Source organism: Meriones unguiculatus, chromosome 12 (genome assembly GCF_030254825.1).
Source record: "Meriones unguiculatus strain TT.TT164.6M chromosome 12, Bangor_MerUng_6.1, whole genome shotgun sequence".
In the NCBI taxonomy this organism is placed as follows: Eukaryota; Metazoa; Chordata; class Mammalia; order Rodentia; family Muridae; genus Meriones; species Meriones unguiculatus.
Genome location: NC_083360.1, coordinates 86,985,987 through 87,005,912, shown reverse-complemented (window position 1 = coordinate 87,005,912; position 19,926 = coordinate 86,985,987). Strand labels below are relative to the sequence as shown.

General features: G+C 40.0%; 1 protein-coding gene across 3 annotated transcripts in view; it reads right to left on the bottom strand.

The window, feature by feature from the left end:
- Nrdc (nardilysin convertase) overlaps positions 1–19,926 on the bottom strand; it is a 66,863-nt gene that overhangs the window by 24,103 nt on the left and 22,834 nt on the right. For all 3 annotated transcript variants that reach the window (XM_021660836.2, XM_021660842.2, XM_060366103.1), the window contains 7 exons: positions 16,112–16,185; positions 13,096–13,191; positions 11,718–11,840; positions 7,357–7,414; positions 6,488–6,561; positions 5,316–5,385; positions 2,011–2,088 (listed from right to left, as the gene is read on the bottom strand). In XM_021660836.2, the coding sequence (XP_021516511.1) occupies positions 2,011–2,088; positions 5,316–5,385; positions 6,488–6,561; positions 7,357–7,414; positions 11,718–11,840; positions 13,096–13,191; positions 16,112–16,185 (573 nt within the window). The remainder of the gene's footprint in view (positions 1–2,010; positions 2,089–5,315; positions 5,386–6,487; positions 6,562–7,356; positions 7,415–11,717; positions 11,841–13,095; positions 13,192–16,111; positions 16,186–19,926) is intronic.

Below are 19,926 nucleotides of genomic sequence, written 5' to 3'. Positions count from 1 at the left end.
GAAGAACTTGCAAGCCTGAGTTCCGTAAGAACGGTCACGCGTAACTCAAAGCACACTGCCCACGTCGTGAGAAGGCTCACATACACACTCACTAAAGTTCACCAACGTCACTGAAGTTCTCGGCTATAACCGCCCTCTAAGCTTCCATGAGTGTCCTGGCACACAGTGAGATCTTAGTGTTTCTGTAAAGCTTTCATCTATCTTTTAGAGCTGATCAAATGCAGAGGACAGGTTCTACTAGCCCAGCTGCACACACTTCCTTTTAGAGCTGATCAAATGCAGAGGACAGGTTCTACTAACGCAGCTGCACACACTTCCTTTAGAGCTGATCAAATGCAGAGGACAGGTTCTACTAGCGCAGCTGCACACACTTCCTTTTAGAGCTGATCAAATGCAGAGGACAGGTTCTACTAGCGCAGCTGCACACACTTCCTTTTAGAGTTGATCAAATGCAGAGGACAGGTTCTACTAGCGCAGCTGCACACACTTCCTTTTAGAGCTGATCAAATGCAGAGGACAGGTTCTACTAGCGCAGCTGCACACACTTCCTTTAGAGCTGATCAAATGCAGAGGACAGGTTCTACTAGCGCAGCTGCACACACTTCCTTTAGAGTTGATCAAATGCAGAGGACAGGTTCTACTAGCGCAGCTGCACACACTTCCTTTAGAGTTGATCAAATGCAGAGGACAGGTTCTACTAGCGCAGCTGCACACACTTCCTTTAGAGTTGATCAAATGCAGAGGACAGGTTCTACTAGCGCAGCTGCACACACTTCCTTTAGAGTTGATCAAATGCAGAGGACAGGTTCTACTAGCGCAGCTGCACACACTTCCTTTAGAGTTGATCAAATGCAGAGGACAGGTTCTACTAGCGCAGCTGCACACACTTCCTTTAGAGCTGATCAAATGCAGAGGACAGGTTCTACTAGCGCAGCTGCACACACTTCCTTTAGAGCTGATCAAATGCAGAGGACAGGTTCTACTAGCGCAGCTGCACACACTTCCTTTTAGAGCTGATCAAATGCAGAGGACAGGTTCTACCAACGCAGCTGCACACACTTCCTTTAGAGCTGATCAAATGCAGAGGACAGGTTCTACCAACGCAGCTGCACACACTTCCTTTAGAGCTGATCAAATGCAGAGGACAGGTTCTACCAACGCAGCTGCACACACTTCCTTTTAGAGCTGATCAAATGCAGAGGACAGGTTCTACTAACGCAGCTGCACACACTTCCTTTTAGAGCTGATCAAATGCAGAGGACAGGTTCTACCAACGCAGCTGCACACACTTCCTTTAGAGCTGATCAAATGCAGAGGACAGGTTCTACCAACGCAGCTGCACACACTTCCTTTAGAGCTGATCAAATGCAGAGGACAGGTTCTACTAGCGCAGCTGCACACACTTCCTTTAGAGCTGATCAAATGCAGAGGATAGGCTCTACTAGCGCAGCTGCACACACTTCCTTTAGAGCTGATCAAATGCAGAGGACAGGTTCTACCAACGCAGCTGCACACACTTCCTTTAGAGCTGATCAAATGCAGAGGACAGGTTCTACTAGCGCAGCTGCACACACTTCCTTTTAGAGCTGATCAAATGCAGAGGACAGGTTCTACCAACGCAGCTGCACACACTTTCAGCTCCACATATTCAGCATCGTTTGTCCACAGTTCACCTTTTGGGTTGGGAACCCTAGAGAGCTAAAACGTTTAAATAATTGGCTTATTTGCTCAGATTCTTTTATTAGAACTAATCTTTTTATATAATTATGGAATCAACTGTTACGTTCATGTATAATTTCAATTTCGTAATTATTTCCAACATAAGCTAAAAAAAAGACAGCTTATAAGAAACCTTAAAATTATGGTCATTAAAACGAGCTGGTTAATTGCAAAATGATTCTCATTTTGATTCCAGACCTCATGGCAACTACGGCAAAGGAATGCATGGTAAAACCTATTGTTTTTTATTTAGAGATTGTTACAGAAAAGGCCTAATAATTAAATACTTGCTTTTTTCTAAGGTAAGAAAGAATGCTGCCTTTGCCTTCATGTCCAACCAGCCAGGAAATATAATGAAGTGGCTTCACCCTTTAAAAAAAAAAAAAAAATTAAAGGTCAGAAGTCAAAAGAAGGTCAAAATATATAAGGTTTGAGAATCTAAGCTTATTCTTATAAATTCAGCAAACTCAAAATTGTCATCAGTTAACAGCTACATTATAAAAACAGAAAATGGTAAGACATATCATGTGAAGTCACTAAAAGAGCAGAATTATTTCAAAATGTAAGCTTGCTACTTTTTATAGGAAAGTATATATATATATACACTTACACACACATAGCCAATAAATTATACAAAAATGTATATAAAACATTATATAAGTGTGTGTATATATATATATATATATATATATATATATATATACACTTTTAGTAAATTCACATGAGATGTCTGTGTTTTGTTTTGTTTTGTTTTTTTTTTTTTTTTGGTTTCTCAAGACACGGTTTCCTCTGTAACCCTGGCTGTCCTGGACTTGCTTTGTAGACCAGGTTGGCCTCAAACTCATAGAGATCTGCCTGCCCTCTGTTTCCCGAGTGTTGGGATCACAGGTGTGCACCACCATTGCCTGGCAATATTTTTATATTTTGAGGCTCTCTTTCTTTCTGTGTGTGTGTGTGTGTGTGTGTGTGTGTGTGTGTGCACTTCGTTGGCCTGGCTGGTGAGCTCCCCAGCTCCCCAGCTCTCTCTGCCATAGCACAGATTATCATCTTAGAACACAGTATGGAATCAGCGCCCAGCAGCAGATTTTTACAAAGGCTCTCATCATTGAATTGAGGTCGAGGATTAAAATGTGTTATCTTAAAGGCTGGGGAGCCTGAGTCTAGTGTCAGTTTCCCTCAAGAACACTGGATCTTAAAGCAAGGAAACAACTTAGCGCATTTTTCTTTTCCTCGTCATCTGGTCATCTGCCGTGTGAGTACTCACCACTTACTACGCACAGAACCTCATGGAACAGTTATTACCAGATAACAACAGTCAACGTAAGCACAAATTCCTTCAGCATTAGTTTAAATTATGTTCCCCAAAATAAGAGTTATTCAAACACACACACACACAAACCCCACCACCACAAAGAGTAAATCTAAATAGGTTTCGAAAGTCATTTAAGTAGTATTCTGTAACATAACGAACATAGAGGGACATTTGGTCACCAAAATGTAGTAAGTTCTTGAAAAATCAAAGTAATATTTCAGTTCTGCCGAGCAATTCTCAAAGCCTCCACTATACGGATGAAAGTGTGAGTGGAGCTGCACGAACACCGGACCGGCTCAGGGGAAGCAGCTATGGAGAAGCCAGCTAAGTGAGCATCTGCATCTGAACAGGACTAAAATCGCCGCATTTGGCAACACTGATGGGAAAAACTCTCCGTTAAAGTTAATTTACTGAAAAGTCACATATTTGGGGCATAAAAATGACTGATAATGAAATGTTAAATAAAGCATCAGGCCTTGTAAAAATATCTGGATAGCAACAAACAAAAAGCTACAACATGTTACTTTTTAAAATTCTCAACACTTCTTCAAATATCAGTGATTAAGAGGGTAAGACAGTCGGTCTCGGCAGCACATGTTGAGATCCCATTTGCCTATCTGGATCTTGCTGGTTTTTAAAAGATGTGTTTATTTTTACTTTATGTGTATGGCCGTTTTGCTTGCAAGCGTGTGCACACCACACGTACGCACGCAGGGCTTGTGGGCAGAGAGGGCATCGCATCCTCTGAACTGCGGTGACCAACAGTTGTGAGCTGCCACACGGCTCCTGAGAATCAAGCTCAGGTCCTCTGGGAGGGCAGCGGGTGCCCTAGCCAGCAAGGCATCTCTACAGCCCGATATCTTCAAGACGTTAATGCCCGAAGGATATAAAAATAAGCTACTAATGTCTGACACATCTTTGAAGACAAAGACAGAACATTTTAGCTAATGCCCTTTAGTATTAGTTTAATAATGTCAATATTTCTTAAGACATTCATAACTACATACCAATAAATATCACTTCTTGCTATATTATTCTTGTAATACACACTTTCCTGCCTTTTTACTATATCCATAATGTTTTTATTAATTTCAATGGACTTGATTATTCAAACATTCTAACAAGTAACACAACAATTTCTTACTGAGCTCAAGCAATGCACACTGCTTCTTTTCCTTCTGCTGGGTTTGCCCTCACAGCTTTGCTTTGTTGGTAGCAGTGTAAAAAAGTGAGATGGGCTGTGAGACAGTTCCAGAGTTAAAGAGCACATACTGCTCCTACTGCACAGGACTGGACTTCTACGCCTTTCCCAGCATCCATTTTGGAAAGTTTACAACCACTAGGTAACTCCAGCCTAGAGGCTCCAGCACCCTCTTCTGGGCTCCACAGATATGTGCACTCGTGTAAATACTCAGGTGCAGACATACACATACACATAAGTTAAAAATGAATGTAGGGGTCAGTCAGGGGGTAATACATGCCTTTAATCCCAGCACTTGAAAGGCAGATGCAGGTGAATCTGTGAGTTCAAGGCCAGCCTGGTCTACAGGGTGAGAAGCAGGTCAGCCAGAGCTATACAGAGAAACCATGTCTCAAAAACAAAACAAACAAAAAATAATTTTTTAAATAAGCTAAATTTATATAAATTCATTTGCATTTATTTAATATAAAGAATTTTAGAACTGACCACTCCTGACCTAAAAACAAAACAAACACTGCTCAGCTGTGCTGCTCAAACACACATCAACTGGTATTTTTATCCCACTTTATATAATCCCCTAACCCACAGAAGTTAATCTTTGGAACTTAAAGCTATTTAACTTTCACCTTTGACAAGTAAATAAAAACTACATACCATGGACAAATAAATCATAAATTAATATATTTTATTCTACTACTAAAAAATTATTAGAAAAGTGAACATTAATACCAAATGTCTAATTTCAAAGACTCAAGTTAAGTAACTCACTACAAGAAAAATGTAGGGTTTTTTTGTTGTTGTTTTTGTTTTGTTTTATTTTGTTTTTTAGACAGGGTTTCTCTGTGTAGCCCAGGCTGTCCTAGAAGTCACTCTTTAGTGCTGGGACTAAAAATGTGCACCACCACACCTAGCTTAAATTCTAGTTTCTACACCCTGAAAAACCATGAAATACCTAAGAGTTGACAATCTATTAGCTAAGTTCCAGGTTAAAAGACAGCTGAGTTATAAACACAGAAAGCCCAAACTGCTGAGTCTTCTCCCCGCCCTCCGTCGTTAGTGAGGCAAATCTCCCTGGGCTCTTACCTGTAGTGCTGCTGCTGCGGGGGAAGGGCCCACGTGATGGTCAGAGCATGAATTTTTCTGATCGGAACAACTAAATAAAAATGTCAGAAGAATTGCTGTAAGTATTTTTCTGTAACATTTTCTGTTAAAAGGACATTTTTTTTGTTCAATATATTTCATCCTCCAGTAATCACAGGATGTTAAAATGTAGCTGTTACTTCATGTTGACAATTTTCTAATCTGAATAGTTGTTTTAAGCAAGAATGAAAAAGAACAAGAAGAATGTAAAATGCATTTTTAAATGCATAAAACTCATTTGCATTTAAGTCTCTCTGCTTCTGTTTCTCACAATAAAATGTGTGCACTGGCTAAAGTATTTTTGGAGACTATGAGTATAGGAATAGAAAATCTGAAGCTAGAAACAACAGAAAATACTCTGTTGGACTATCTGGCTTAGCAGGATGAAGCCTGCAGCAGAGTGAGTGTGCCAAAATAGTCACTGATTACAGGAAGTGAGGAGAGACTGACAATGAGGTAGAGGGGAAGCAAAGAACAGTGATGGCAACTGGAAGAAAGAAAAAAGGAAGAAAACCTACCATGATTAAAGGAAGAGAGAAAAAGAGGAGCTCTAACGATGTCCCTGTTACAATCACTTGGCAAATTGGGAAGAAAATAGGACATGACCATGTAACAGCTCACCGAGCCATTACTATAGATGCCAGATTGTAAAAATAAAAGATCTGCATATATTTAAGAAAATGTTTTTATAATCGCTTTTATTTTATGTTAATTTACCTGTAAAGTGGCAGAAACTCTTTTTCTATTAAGAATTAAAGGTGCCTTTTCCCGATACCTGAGGTCCTCTTAATTTAACAAATACCATTCTGTATAATAAAACTTTAGAAATTAACTTTCAAAGTACTTTCTCTCTTCTGCTTTTACTTTCTTAAGAGAAAAATGGACGGGGTGGGAGGAGACACGAACAAAGGGCACATGGGAAAACAGGGAAGCATGAAGCAGGCCAGGCAGCAGCAGGGCACCACAGCCTGTCAGTGGCCTGCTGTCTGCCCCATTTAGAGCTCCACAGCCATCATTTCTGTTGTGTTTTGCATTTTCAAGAAAATTGGCAGTCTTAAATTTTGGGGAATGTGCTAAAGTTACTTCCAGTAATTTTAAGCCTTAGGTTCACAAACCTCTATAAAGTTTGTTAAATGCTGGTGTGTCAAAAGGATCCGTTAAATGGCCGAAGTTTGGTTTAGGTAACCCACTGAAAATAAAACAAACACATAAAGATTTAATTAGGAAACGCCTGGATGAGCAGTATCATCAGGGATGCATCACCAACTGACAGGCATTCATGAGCATCTACTCTACAGTGCTGGCTAAGTGCATCTTTGGCACGAGCAAATGGGTTAGAATCCTAACTGCACTCTGTGTCTGTCACTTCTGCATCAGAGGGACACTGCCCTAAAATTTACCGTCTCTTTCTGTGCCCATTTATTTCCAGCTCTCCTCCTATAGAATGTACTTTCCTAGCAAAGCTGTATTAGAAATAATATTTTAATGTAACAACTATATATGGAGTGATAAAGTATAAATCACCATCATGTACAAGATAGCTTTTTAAAAGGGAACAATATTTCACATTCCAAACAACTGACAAAAGAAAAGGGAAAAAAAAGGACACTGTTCAAAACAAAGTTTGTTTGGAGAGATACTTGTACATGCTATGCTTTTCAATATGGTACTTTCTTATCATAGTTCCAAATGCCCTGGACAGTCACAGAAAAGTGAAAAAGTAAATGTAAAAAGAATCATAAAATCCTCAGAATTACTGCTTCCCGAAAATTTAAATGCATGTATTTTTGAACTAGAGAAATTATAGGATAGGTTCCCACCTTAGCTTTCTACTCAAAAACTGCAATCTTGACTAAGTAAACTTCCTTAGGTCTTAGTATTATAACCTTTCAAAAGCACCAAAGGAAAAAAACCTTTGGGACTCCTACAACAGATACGCTCTTTAGCTGCGGAGACCCAGACCCTACAGAGAATGACTTCTTACTTGTTTGGTATCTGAGAGAAGATCTCCGTCACCCACTTTTCCAAAGTGTCCAGTGTTTCTTGAAGGAGGACGGGAGGGAGAGGTACAGGAGAAAAGGACACACAATGTTGTCAGTCAAAGTCAACGACTGTAGAGATACTGGTGACTGTTTCTTACATACATGAGTCGGCCTAATGCTGACTGGTATTAACCAGTCAGGAAGAAAACTGGAAGGGTATCAACACACAAGAAAACCATACGGCACCTACAGTTTCGTTTATCTCTAATTGCTCACCAACAAAGTTAGCAAGGGCACACAAGTTTAAAAACACAAAACGGTTTTGTTTCCCATGAGGCAAGTGTGAAGGGGCAAGAGACACGGAGGATGTCAACTGACTTCCTGCACCCACCCCAGAGTACAGCTTTTAGGAGGTTTTCATCTTCCCCGACAAGCCTTTCTTTCTTTGGCATCTATGACTGCTTCCAGACCCCACCTGCACACACATTGTACTATATTTGCTGAGGCATTACCCACAAGTCTTCTTAGGTTTCAGGTATGTACCTCAGGGTTAATCTTCATGTCAGCTTGGGCGGACTTAGAATCTAAAAAGACACACCTCTGGACATGCATGAGGGTATTTTTGGAGACATTTAATTTAGGGAGACCTACTCTGATAGTGGGTGGCACAATTCCGTGAACCAGTGGTCCATAATGAATGACAAAGTGAAAAAGGAGGAAGGCAGCAGAGCGCCAGCCTTTGCCAGAACTCCTGGTCTGCAAGGGATGGGAAGAGGACCAGCAACATGCTCCCATCACAATGAGCTCCACCCAGAAAGCCTTCCTTAACTTGCTTTTGTCAGGATTTTGTCACAGCGCTAAGAAAAGGAACAGATACAATGCACGATTTCTAACTCTGATTCCTTTCCTAAACTGCATGTCACCGTTTGAAATTTCTAGTAAAACACAAGATGAAAAAGACAACCTTTCATATGTATCTAAGTGTCCCGTCGCTGGACAGTGTTAATTTCGCCCACACACAGAAGCTGCAGTAATTCTCAGTAAGCCTGTGGTTTTGCTCAGTGGCAGACCTTGTAATTATTATGTGAAGGCCGAGCTTAATTCCCAGAACTTCAAAGAAAAGAAACTCAAGAAAAAGTTTAAATATATATCTACATATAGAGATGTACAAATGAGACTAACCAAGTTTTGAATTTAACCTAAATGACTTTACAGATAATTGAGTTTTTTGTTAAATTTGTGTGTGTGTGTGTGTGTGTGTGTGTGTACATGCATGCATACCACTGTGCATGTGAGGTGGTCAGAGAACAATCTGCAGGAATTGGTTCTTTCCTTCCAACCATGTTGGTCCCAAGGATTGAACTCAAGTAATCAGGTTTGGCAGCAAGTACCTTTACCTGCTAAACCACTTTGCTGGCTTTATACTTGATATTCTGTGTGTGTGTGTGTGTGTGTGTGTGTGTGTGTGTGTGTGTAGAGGCCAGAGGTTGACATTTGCTGTCTGTCTCAATTGTTTTCCACCTTTTTAAATTCTTCTCTCATACATTAAATCCCAAACACTTTTTTTTATAGTTACTGCTGCCTACCTTCAAAAACTATTTTTAATTACATTTTTTTCTTATTTCATGTGTGTGAAGGTCTACCATGTAGACTGAATTCACACTTGGTGTTTCACCCACTGAGCCATCTCACTAGCCCCTCAACCTGAGCATCTTCACAGCCTCACTGAATCTGGAGCTTAGCGATTCTACTAGACAGGGCAGCCAGCCAGGCCCAGGGACCCCCATAGCTGCTTCCCCAGTGCTGGGGTGACAGTGCACACACTGCACTTGCCTTTTACAGGTGTGCTGGGGATCTAGACTCAGATCCTCATGCCTCTGAAACAAGCTGTTCAGTAACTGAGCCATCCGTCTCCCCAGGCCCAGAAAAGTGGCTTGCTAATAGTGTAATAAATGAGAAATCCTCAAAAATCAATGGAACCTAGATTCTATGTGATTTTCATCAAAATTCTATTGTTTATTTTTAAATTTACAATAAAACATGGGAAGCTAAGGTAGGTGAGGCTTTTTGAGTTCAAGGCCAGCCTGGTCTACCCAGTGAGGTCCCGGGTAACCAGGGAAAACCAGAGATATCCTGTCTCAAAAACAAAAACCTGAAGTAGGTATTAATAGGCATGTCAAACAGGAAAAGAACACAAAGAAACAAAACATCTGGGTGAATAAAAATTCAAATGCATGAAATAATTTGCAACAAATTATAAATTAATCTCTGTACTAAAAATAAGCAATGTCTGTTACAATAATATAAAAGTAATCACATTTGTAGATTAATTTTTGAAAAAAAAATATTCCATATGTAACCAGCTTTGATCTCAATTTTAAAGAGATTTGGGCAGAGTTTTCTAAAAAAGAGAGTCATATTTGGGAGGATCAGCTCTTCAAGAGACGAAATGTGCAAACTAATGAATGTCAAAAGGGGCAGTTTAAAAAAATAAAAAATAAAAGGGGCAGTTTAGAAAGATTTTAAGAAGCCTAAAAAAGGTTAAAACCCCAAGAAATCAGAAGAAAACTACTGGAATTTCTTAACTGAGTCACACAGGTGGCCAAACAGAACCACAAGAGGAAAGGAGCAGAGGCAGTCTTCAATCTTCACCTTTAAAACACTTGTGCTATTGCTATAGGATTGCTCCCAATCATCTCATAGGACCTTAAGTAAGAATGAACCAACAACTTGCCCTATGAGTTTATTATCAATATGGATTAAATATACAACCACAAATAAGAGTCATCTAAAAAAACCCACAACAGCCAAGGTAGGTGTGGTGGTACATACCTGAAATCACAGAAGGTCAAGGCTACATATGACCCCATCTCAAAATGAGTATCAGTAGGGGGCTGGAGAGATGGCTCAGAGGTAAAGAGCACTGGTCGCTCTTCCAGAGGTCCTGAGTTCAATTCCCAGCACCCACATGGTGGCTCATAACCAATGAGATCTGGTGTCCTTTTCTAGAGTGCAGGTGTACATGCAGACAAAACATTATATACACAGTAAATAATAAAAAAATCTTTAAAAAAATGAGTATCAGTATACTCATAAACACTTGAGATTAGTCTAGGAATAGAATAGACCTATTTCTATGAGAAATAATTTATATGAGATATCTCACATTTCTGTGAACTTGGCCATTAGTTTGTAACATTAGGAAATTTTAATTTCATTCCGTTCTGAAAATGTTTTATTTTAATTTATGTACAGTGGTGTATGTGTGTTGTGTGTCCTGGTGTGTGGGTGTTGGTGGAGGCCTGACGTGAGATGCCATAGAACTGCAGCCATAGGTGGTTATGAGCCACGCATCACAGATGCTGAGACCCAGGTCTAGCTCACTGCAAGCGCAAGCACAGCAAGCACTCCTTGCGGGGCCATCTCTCTAGCTCCAAGGGCCTTCTGTTGCTGTTTTGGGGGTTTTGTTGTGTTTTATTTTGGTTTGGTTTTTTTGTTTTGTTTTGTTTTCTGATTTTTCTGGTTTTGAGAAAGGGTTTCTCTGTGTAACAAGACGTGGATGTCCTGGATTCATGTTGTGCACCAGGCTGGTCTTGAAAAATAACAGATCCATCTGCCTCTGCCTCTGCCTCCCAAGTTCTGGGATCACAGGCGTGCACCACCACACCCAGCTCCGGTTTTAATTAATGTCAGATAATGAAGTAAGTAATGTCATACTGACTCAGAAAAACACTCAACGAGAGCAGTACAGCTGAGCCTTGGACAATGTGGGAATGCTGACCCCTCGGTGGTACCAAAACAAAGAGCAAGCAGCACACGTAAACCCCTGTTCACACATATCCTAGATTTTATACACATTAGAGCTGATGACAACTGTTCAAGCACCATGAGATCTTTATAAAAGGGTAAAACCCTATAATACCGTTACTGGAGTAGATACCTGTCCATATGGACATGATCAGCTTCACACAGATGCTCCAACAATGGAGTGAACTATCTCAGCAGTAATTCGCTACTATTAACCTCACGTAGTTATGCTCTAACGCAGCATCTTAACTGTTCACATTACTCTCTGCTGTAATTATGCAACGTTTACCTACGTGTACATTAATCTTATCTTTTATCTGTATGCATTTCATGATAGTAAACAATATTATCCACATGTATTTTATTCATGACCTCTAACTGTTTTAAAAAATTCCTTTTGATACTTCTAGACTACATGTTTCATCTGCAAGTTTCTCCAAAACACTACAAACCTTCAAAAGTAAACTGCATGTGTGTGGACTCAGGCTACTCAAGCCCTGCTGACCAAGGGCTGGCAATACTTCAGAGTAACTAAAGATGTAACAGAGAACACTACCTTTGGACTGAACAACTAAGGTCATGTAATGAGCGGAGTAGTAACGCATCCAGAATTCTCTCAGTCTGGCATGTGTATCTATGTTATTCTTCTTTGGCTCATGCTTGAGTGTCTCAGCATTTCCTGTGAAAAGATGAAAAAGATTAAAGATTATGGAACTAAAAGTAGTTTATTAAAGGTCTTCTATACCAACAATGTAATCTTGCAATGAATGCAAGATTACAAAACCTGTGATATTACCCAGGTAACCCAAACATCTGAGCTGGCATGTAATAATAGCATAAGCCAAGAGACAATTCTGAAATAGATGCATAAGGAATTAATCAATGGTTGGAAAAACCTCAACAACAGACAGAAATTGTCTAAGTTTCCTTGCTGAATAGTCTAGTATTGATTTACGTTTTCCCCTCTGAATTATTTTACTAATCCTATCTAATTCTTAAAAATAAAATATAAACAGTCAGGATGCCCTAAGTTACAACAACAGAAACAGAAGGTGTAAGAAAACAGCCTTTAATTAATTAGATCAGCTCATCCTGGGCCCCATGCTATGACAGGATTAATAGGTTACAAGTGATTTCCACCAACAACAGAGGCCATTGTGAAACACAGTTCAACATCTTACCAGCTAAACAAATTTAGGCCACAGCTCAAAAACTATTAGAGAAACCATTCTGAGTGTCTGCTGCTAAGTGGAAGCATCAGGTTGAGGTGCAGACTTTTACGATCAGATAAACAGATACTCAAACCCCCCATCAAATATTTACTACCTTTGTGGCTTAAGGAAATTACACACAGCTTCCCGAGCATGCTTATTAGCAAAGGCAGGATTATCATGGAGGATTATCACGGTACCTACCTCTCAACACCGGGATAATGAGCAAACAGTATGATCGCACACAGCCAGCCCAGCATGGGACACCCAGACAGCAGTCACAGAACGTCCAACTCTGTCCTAGCAACACCCAGCAGGAGAGCCAGGCACAAGCATGTTCACACCTCGCTGTCTCAAGTTTCCTAGCTGCACCCTTTCAAGGTGAAGAGCACTTATCTACTTTAGCTAAGTTTCGGCTTCTTTAATTTCTCTTTCCTTTTGGGTGGTTTGGGTGGGTGGGTTTTGTTGTCTCATTTGCTTGTTTATGACAGTCTCGTATACCCCAGACTGGCTTGTGGCTGAAGATGACGGTGGACTTCTGATCCTCCTGGTTCTAGGAGTAAGAACACACCTAGCACACCCAATTTTATGCAGTTCTGGGGCTCAAACCCAGAGGCTTATGCTTTCAAGGCAAGCACTCTCCCAACATTTCTAACTTCCTTATCACTCTGTCTTGTTCTTAGTGTCCCTTACCTAAGGATAAGATAAATTATAGTATCTTACCCCAAAAAAATTTCCCCATAGGATGTCCAGGTCTAGCGAGGCTTCCAAACAACATTTCTTTTCTGTTTGCATCAGAAGGTCTTGCAAGCTGATATTCTGTCAGTTTTAAAGAAATATTTTCAGTAAAGTAAAAGTTTTTTTTTTCTTGGTTGACTAGAAATTCAAGCTTATAGAACTGAAACCAAGGCAGTAATAAAACTGACTTTAAACATGTTATACAACTGAAGTTGGTAACTCAACGACCGAAACTCCATCCAATCACTTGTCAGTCATTCTGAGGATGCTGATCACCTTTCTAGAGTTTTTCTCTTATTTTCAAACGAGGCAGTGTAATTATTAATCTGAATGGTTTAGCTCTAGAATGTTAGGTCTAACAATTCCCGGAGGAAAGCGCTAATAAAATGCTACGTCAGTCTTTGGATCTGAAACCTTGGTCATATATTTTGTTTAAACATCATCCAAAGCAATCAGTAACGTATCGTGGTTAAGAGCAGTTACTTTGAAGTCACAAGTATCTTTGCTAAAGCAATAGTTTCGATGTTTTTATCTCCCTAAAATTCGTGTTACAACCCCATGAGGACTGTTAAGTGTTCAGACCGTAGACCCTCAAGAATGAAGCGAGTGTACTTATGAAGGGATCCCAGCGCTGAAGAGAGGACTTGGCCACTGAAGGCTCAAAACCAAAATGACACAGCAACCCAGAGAGCTCCCCCTTTTTGTTATGTAAAGACAAGACAGCAAACCTGCCGGGTGCCTTCACACTGGACTCCTCAGCCTCACAAAGATGCGGCAGGTGCCTCTGTAAGCCCAGAGCCTCCAGTGCTGTGCTAGGGTAGCCCAAACCCTCCAGGACAGCCACAACACCACCTGTCTCACTCAGCTCCAGACTCTGAGCAAGTTACCTAACTTTTCTGATTCCATAAAGGGACCCAGCAAGATCAAGATCACAGGACTCTCAATTAAGATTATGTAAGGTAGTCTTTCAAAAAGTATTACTGAAAACCTACTGCTCATCAGACACGAAAAATAAAAATAAAAATAAATCACTGGAAACAGAAATGTTAATGAAGGCCCTCTACTAAGTTTATATCCTCATAGGGAGACAGGCAATAAAAAAACAAGCATGTCTGTGTTAGCAATGGATACTGTAAAGGCTTTTTTCTTTTTTTTTTTTAAGACACACAAGCAAAGCTTTTATTTCCAAATACAGTCACATTCAGAGAGACTAGAATTGAGTAGTTAACATACACATTGGGAAGGAACAGATTTATGCACAATATAATTTCAAAATTACTTGCACACTGAGTTATCATTTAATTAGTTTAGTTTTCTGGTTTATGACGGATGTTTCTATTTCTAGCTTTTCCTTTCACTGATTGCAATTTGCCTCCTCTTTCCCTTCCACTGGGCTGAGGTATATGTGTACACATGCACAGAGCAGTACAGGTGGGGATGTTGGGGCAAAGTCGTTTCCTGATCTTCCACATGTGCGAGTATGTTAGCTGACAAAGTCATAGGAACTTGGATATGATAAAATCAGGAACCCTGAAAAGGAGAGGTTACTCTGGATTACTTGATTCATTATTACAATAAGGGGCCATAAGAGTTGGGGACAGGAGGATCAGAAAAAGACTGTCAGATGCAGAGATTCCAGTGAGGGTGAAAAAGGAATAAAGAACAGATTGTCCCACTGAGTCCAAAATCACCAGCATGCAGCCCTGAGGAAACATTTAGACTTTGGACCTCCTAAACAAGAAGATAACTTGTTTTGCTTTAGCTACCAGGCTTCTGGTAATTTGTTCAACAGCAACAAGTAGTTAACATCCTAGACATAAAAACATATCCATAAAAATTGGCTGGTTGATAAAAAAAAAAAAATTGACAGTGTAAATATCTAACACTCAGAGAATACATTCTGTCACTTGATAAATCAGTGAGTTTTTGGACCTTCCCTTTACCCCAACCACTAAGATGCACTATGTAAGCAAGTATATGTGCTTAAGTGAACGTAAGAATTATCATTAAAATGGCTAAAACTTTTTTCTCTTTTTTTGAGACATGGATTCATACTGTAGCCTGCCATGGAAGTCAAGTCTCTCCTCCTGCATAGACTTTTCCAGTACAGGGGTTACAGGAATACATCACCACAGTCAGCTCAAAATAGCTAACGTTTAAGAGTAATTTCTCCCACGATCTTCTTGTAGGAACAAATAAATTCCAGTGAAAGTCTATTTGAGCCAAAGTGGTGGTGCACGCCTGTAGTCCCAGCACTCACAGAGGTAGAAGCAGGTGGATCATTGCGAGTTTGAGACCAGCCTGGTCTACAAAGGGAGCCCAAGAAAGCCAAGGCTACAGAAACCTGTCTCAAAAAAAAAACAAAAATAGAAAAAGAAAGAGGGGTTGGGGAATTAGCTGAGTGGTAGAGCGCTTGCCTAGCAAGCACAAGGCCCTGGGTTCAGTCCTTAGCTCTGGGAAAAAATTTAAAAAAAAAAAGACAAAAAAAAAAAAAAAAAAAAGATGTCTCCTATTTATTTTTCAGCATTGCAAATAAATCCCCAAAGTTAAGAGAAATTATCAGAAAGTAAAAGAAACTACACTTCCTGCTGGGGATTTAATTTCTTCATCCACAAACATATCAGTTATTTTTTTTAACAAAATTCAAGCCACAAGAATACACACACATGACTGACACGTAGTAAAAGACAAATATAAATGTGTACACTTGAAATGGAGCCTCAGAGAAAGCGTCTCTTCACACATAAAGAGTAACTGGATTTTTGAAGATCTAAGACCTAAACATTAGCTTTGAGAATCCAGCAGCCTTTCAGTGTATGGCAACGTGATCCTAAAGAGATATTTACCATCTTCAGGACTAAATTTGATGCTTCTACTTCAATGTTGCGCCCTTTAAAATATACACATAAAATGACAGTTTTGAAAAGAATGAAAAATGCTTAACATTTTGAAAAAAAAAAAAAAAAAACAAACTGTTACAAAACATAAAAAGTTTCTTTACCACTGTCAACAGCTTCAACTTCTCTGTCAACGGCGTCTCTGATCATCAGTGGGTGGATGAAGAACTGGGCCCATCTGAAAAGTACAACAAGTGTTTCCAGGATTGTTCATGTTCACACATGTTTTTACTCTGTTGAAGAATTACCTCAAAATCTACACGATGAAAATAATAACAATCCATCTAAAGCCCACAAACCACTTTGTTTCTTTGTGAAATAAAATACTAATTCAGAAAAGTACCTAAGACATAAATACACAGATGGAAGCCTTTTCGGATTATTCCTATTCCATGTCCTGCCCTCTCTTTGTAATGACAAGGATCAAAACTCACAACCTCCCATATGAGAGGAAAGCACTCTGCCACTGAGCTACACGCCTATCTTAAGAAATGAAACACTGCCATGTTGCCAAGGCTGGCCTCTAACTCACGACCCTCCTGCCTCCGCCTTCCAAGTAGCTGACATTAGACTTCCAACACCCCCGGCTCTCTCTAATACACAATCTTTATAGCAATCCACACGTTTGCACATAAAACTAAGCAAAACTCACTCTAGTCACTTAGTAGCGTTATGATATGAATGATATTTTAAGCTACAAAATAAAAATTAGAATTTTAATTTTATTTAGTTTTATTTTATGTATATCAAGGTTTTGCCTGTATGGCATGTATATGCACCATGTGTGTGCCTGGTGCCCACATAGGTCGGAAGAGAGGGTTAGACCCCTTGGAACTGGAGTTACAGATGGCTGTAAAGCACTGTGTGGCTGCAAGCAATCAAACCCAGGATCTCCGCAAGAGCAACAAGTGCTCTTAACCAACTCTCCACACCTTAAATTCAGAATTTTAAAGCTATTGATATTTAATTTAGCCACAAAGTTCTACCGCTATTTTTCTTGTATGTGTGTGTGAGAAGGGGCGGGAGGGACAGGGCTGGAGAGAATATGAGTGGACATGCAATGCACGCGTGGGAGTCGGAGGACAACTTTCAGGAGCACCGCCAGGGCAGGGCTCTGGCCCTCTGGTTGTTTCTGAGGTGCTGCACCCACAGGGTCAGCTGACCCCAGAGCTTCCAGGCCCTGGATGGCTGCCCCCGCCTCTGCTTACAAGTGCTGGGGCTGCAGATGCTCACAAACACATCTCACTTTTTCACACTGATTCTAAGGCCTGAACTCAGGCAATCAGGCTTGCGCAGCACACACTGCCACCCACCGAGCCATCTCCATGGCCCGGGTTTCTTAATATAATTTATTTACTTATGTGAACTGTTACACAACAAGTTCCATATGTAAGTGCCATGTATATAAATGTATAACAATGTAATAAAAACTGATTTTGTTTAAGCATTTAGAACTATTTGCTTGTTGAGACAGTCTCATGCTACAGCCTAGCCTAGCTTGTGCTGCGGCAATCCTCCTGCCTCAGCCTACGCAGTACTAGGATTACAGGTGCAAGCCATCACACCTGGCTCTATTTTTGTTGTTTTGAAGTGGACGATCTCACTGTATTGCCCCATCTGGCCTGGAACTACTGAATTCAAGCCAATCTTCTGCCTCAGCCCTCGAGTAGCTGCAATTACAGATATGTGCCTGCACCCTTCCCTAACTGGTCTTTCCCCAATAAAGATGAAACACTTGAAAGACCAACTTCCTGAAATCTTTTGCTGTAACTTTGACTTCTACACATTCATTAAAACGTTCACATTCTTCCTAACAGTTAGTATACCTCGAATAAAACAGGAACTGTTTTTACTTAGGTCTAAGAAAACAAAGTCATGCAAAACACTTCAGATAAAACATAAGCAACACACAAAGCAGCCAGGAACAACCACAGGCACAGTGACTCTGGGGCCACAGCAGCTCTTCACAGCTCTCCAGGCAGTCGCCCGCTCCCAGAGGCTCACAGCACTAATCCCGCACATGTGTGCGTCCCATGAAATCAAATACTGAATTAAATGGTGATCACTTGATAAGAAAGCTAAACACAAAGGGAAATTAAAAATAAAGTGAAGATGTTTAACACAGGGGATTAAACATAGGACCACAAATGAACAGACTAATCTTTTTTAACTTCTCAAGAACTAGTCTATGTTTTGCCACCAAAGCGAACAAATACCATCACTTCCATTGAGAATATATGTTTTTAGCAAAATGATTTTGTTCCTGAACTTTATATAGTTGTAAATACATGGTATGCAATTGTTCGTGTATTGTTCAATGTAAAGGAAGTTTAATCCAGCAACATGGCTGCTCAGGCAAGGGATCACATCCAAAGACCTAGCTCTTTGTGATCTGGCTGGAATAGACACACCATTTACTATAGAGCTTTAATCCCACACAATAAAAGATTAGCGTATAGAAGGAAGCAGGCATGTTTGACAGTGACATCTAATTGAGGGGCAGACAAAGTGATGAATCAGAGAATGATCTCACAGATTGAATCAGTCAGCTTGGAGAGTTTGGGCCAGAACAGCGGAGCTGGGCCAGAACAGCGGAGCTGAACCAACCAGCAGGAGTTCAAAAAGAGGTAGAATGGTGAGTTTATTCAGCAGTAAGTCTCGGAGCTGAACCAACCAGCGGGAGTTCAAAAAGAGGTAGAATGGTGAGTTTATTCAGCAGTAAGTCTCGGAGGCTGAAACTAGAACTAGGTTAGCAGAGGCTAGAAATGGAAGCCTTCGAGGTTAGGATTACAGAAGATTAGATTGTACGGAGGCTAGAAGCTTCCAGGCCTAGGCCTACAGATAGGACAGAAATGCTCTGGCCTCAGCTATAGTGTATTCCTATAGCTTGGATACAGTTCTCAACTCATCCCCTCCTCTGAAGAAAAAACAACTTTCACAATTCAACTCAATGCTATGATAGTCTACTCCTCCACATGGCAAATGTGACTGTAGTTTATTTTCGTTGTTGTGACAATGTTCACTGAAGTGAATTTATGCATCTATTCCACTGCTGTTTGGCAAATACCTGGGCTTTAGAACTAAGGTATTACAGACACCAGAACCATAAGTTAGTTTTCATACTGTGTATTTGGTCACATGCAGTTTTTCTAAGTATTTAACCAGGAAAGAACCTCAAAGGACTCGGATGCACACGCATTACCAAGTAACATCCAGTTTTCTCCACGCGGGGGTACCAACAACACACACTTGCGCGGTGGCCTGACCCCATCGTTCCTCTGCAGCTTTCCTTTGATACTATCAGAGTTTCAACTTCTCTGTAACTTTTCTGATAGTTAACTCTCACAACAGTTTTGACTTACATTTCCCTAATTCCTAGTAAGACTGAATAGCATTTTATGAAGTTATATCAGAAATTTATTTTTTAAATGCTTATTCAAGTTTTTTTTTCTAGATTGTATCTTTTTAATTCTAACAATGCATCTAATATTTGTTTTATACAGTATCAAGTTAAATCATATTAGATACTTACATACAAAAATCTAATAAATTTTTAAAAAAAATCAATGACTATTCAAAATATAAATCTGTTAGTTATTCATTACAAAAATAGTCTTCCATACTCTTAATTTACTTTGTGTTTTTTTAAACAGAGAATGGTACTGGGATCAAACCTGAACCTTGCTAACACTGAGCCAGGTCCCCAGCTCCCCAGCGTCTTTCCATGAATACCATTTCCTTTACATTCACGGGTTGGTTTGTTACTCTTATTTGACAAAGCTTACCTAAACTGCGGCTCAAAAAAGTTAGCTATTTTGTCCACTTTTTAGTCAACCCAGAACATTTTGCATGTTTTTGAGTTAAGGAGTCAATTTTATTTCTATATTCATGGAAACTCAATTTTCTTGGCATCATTTCA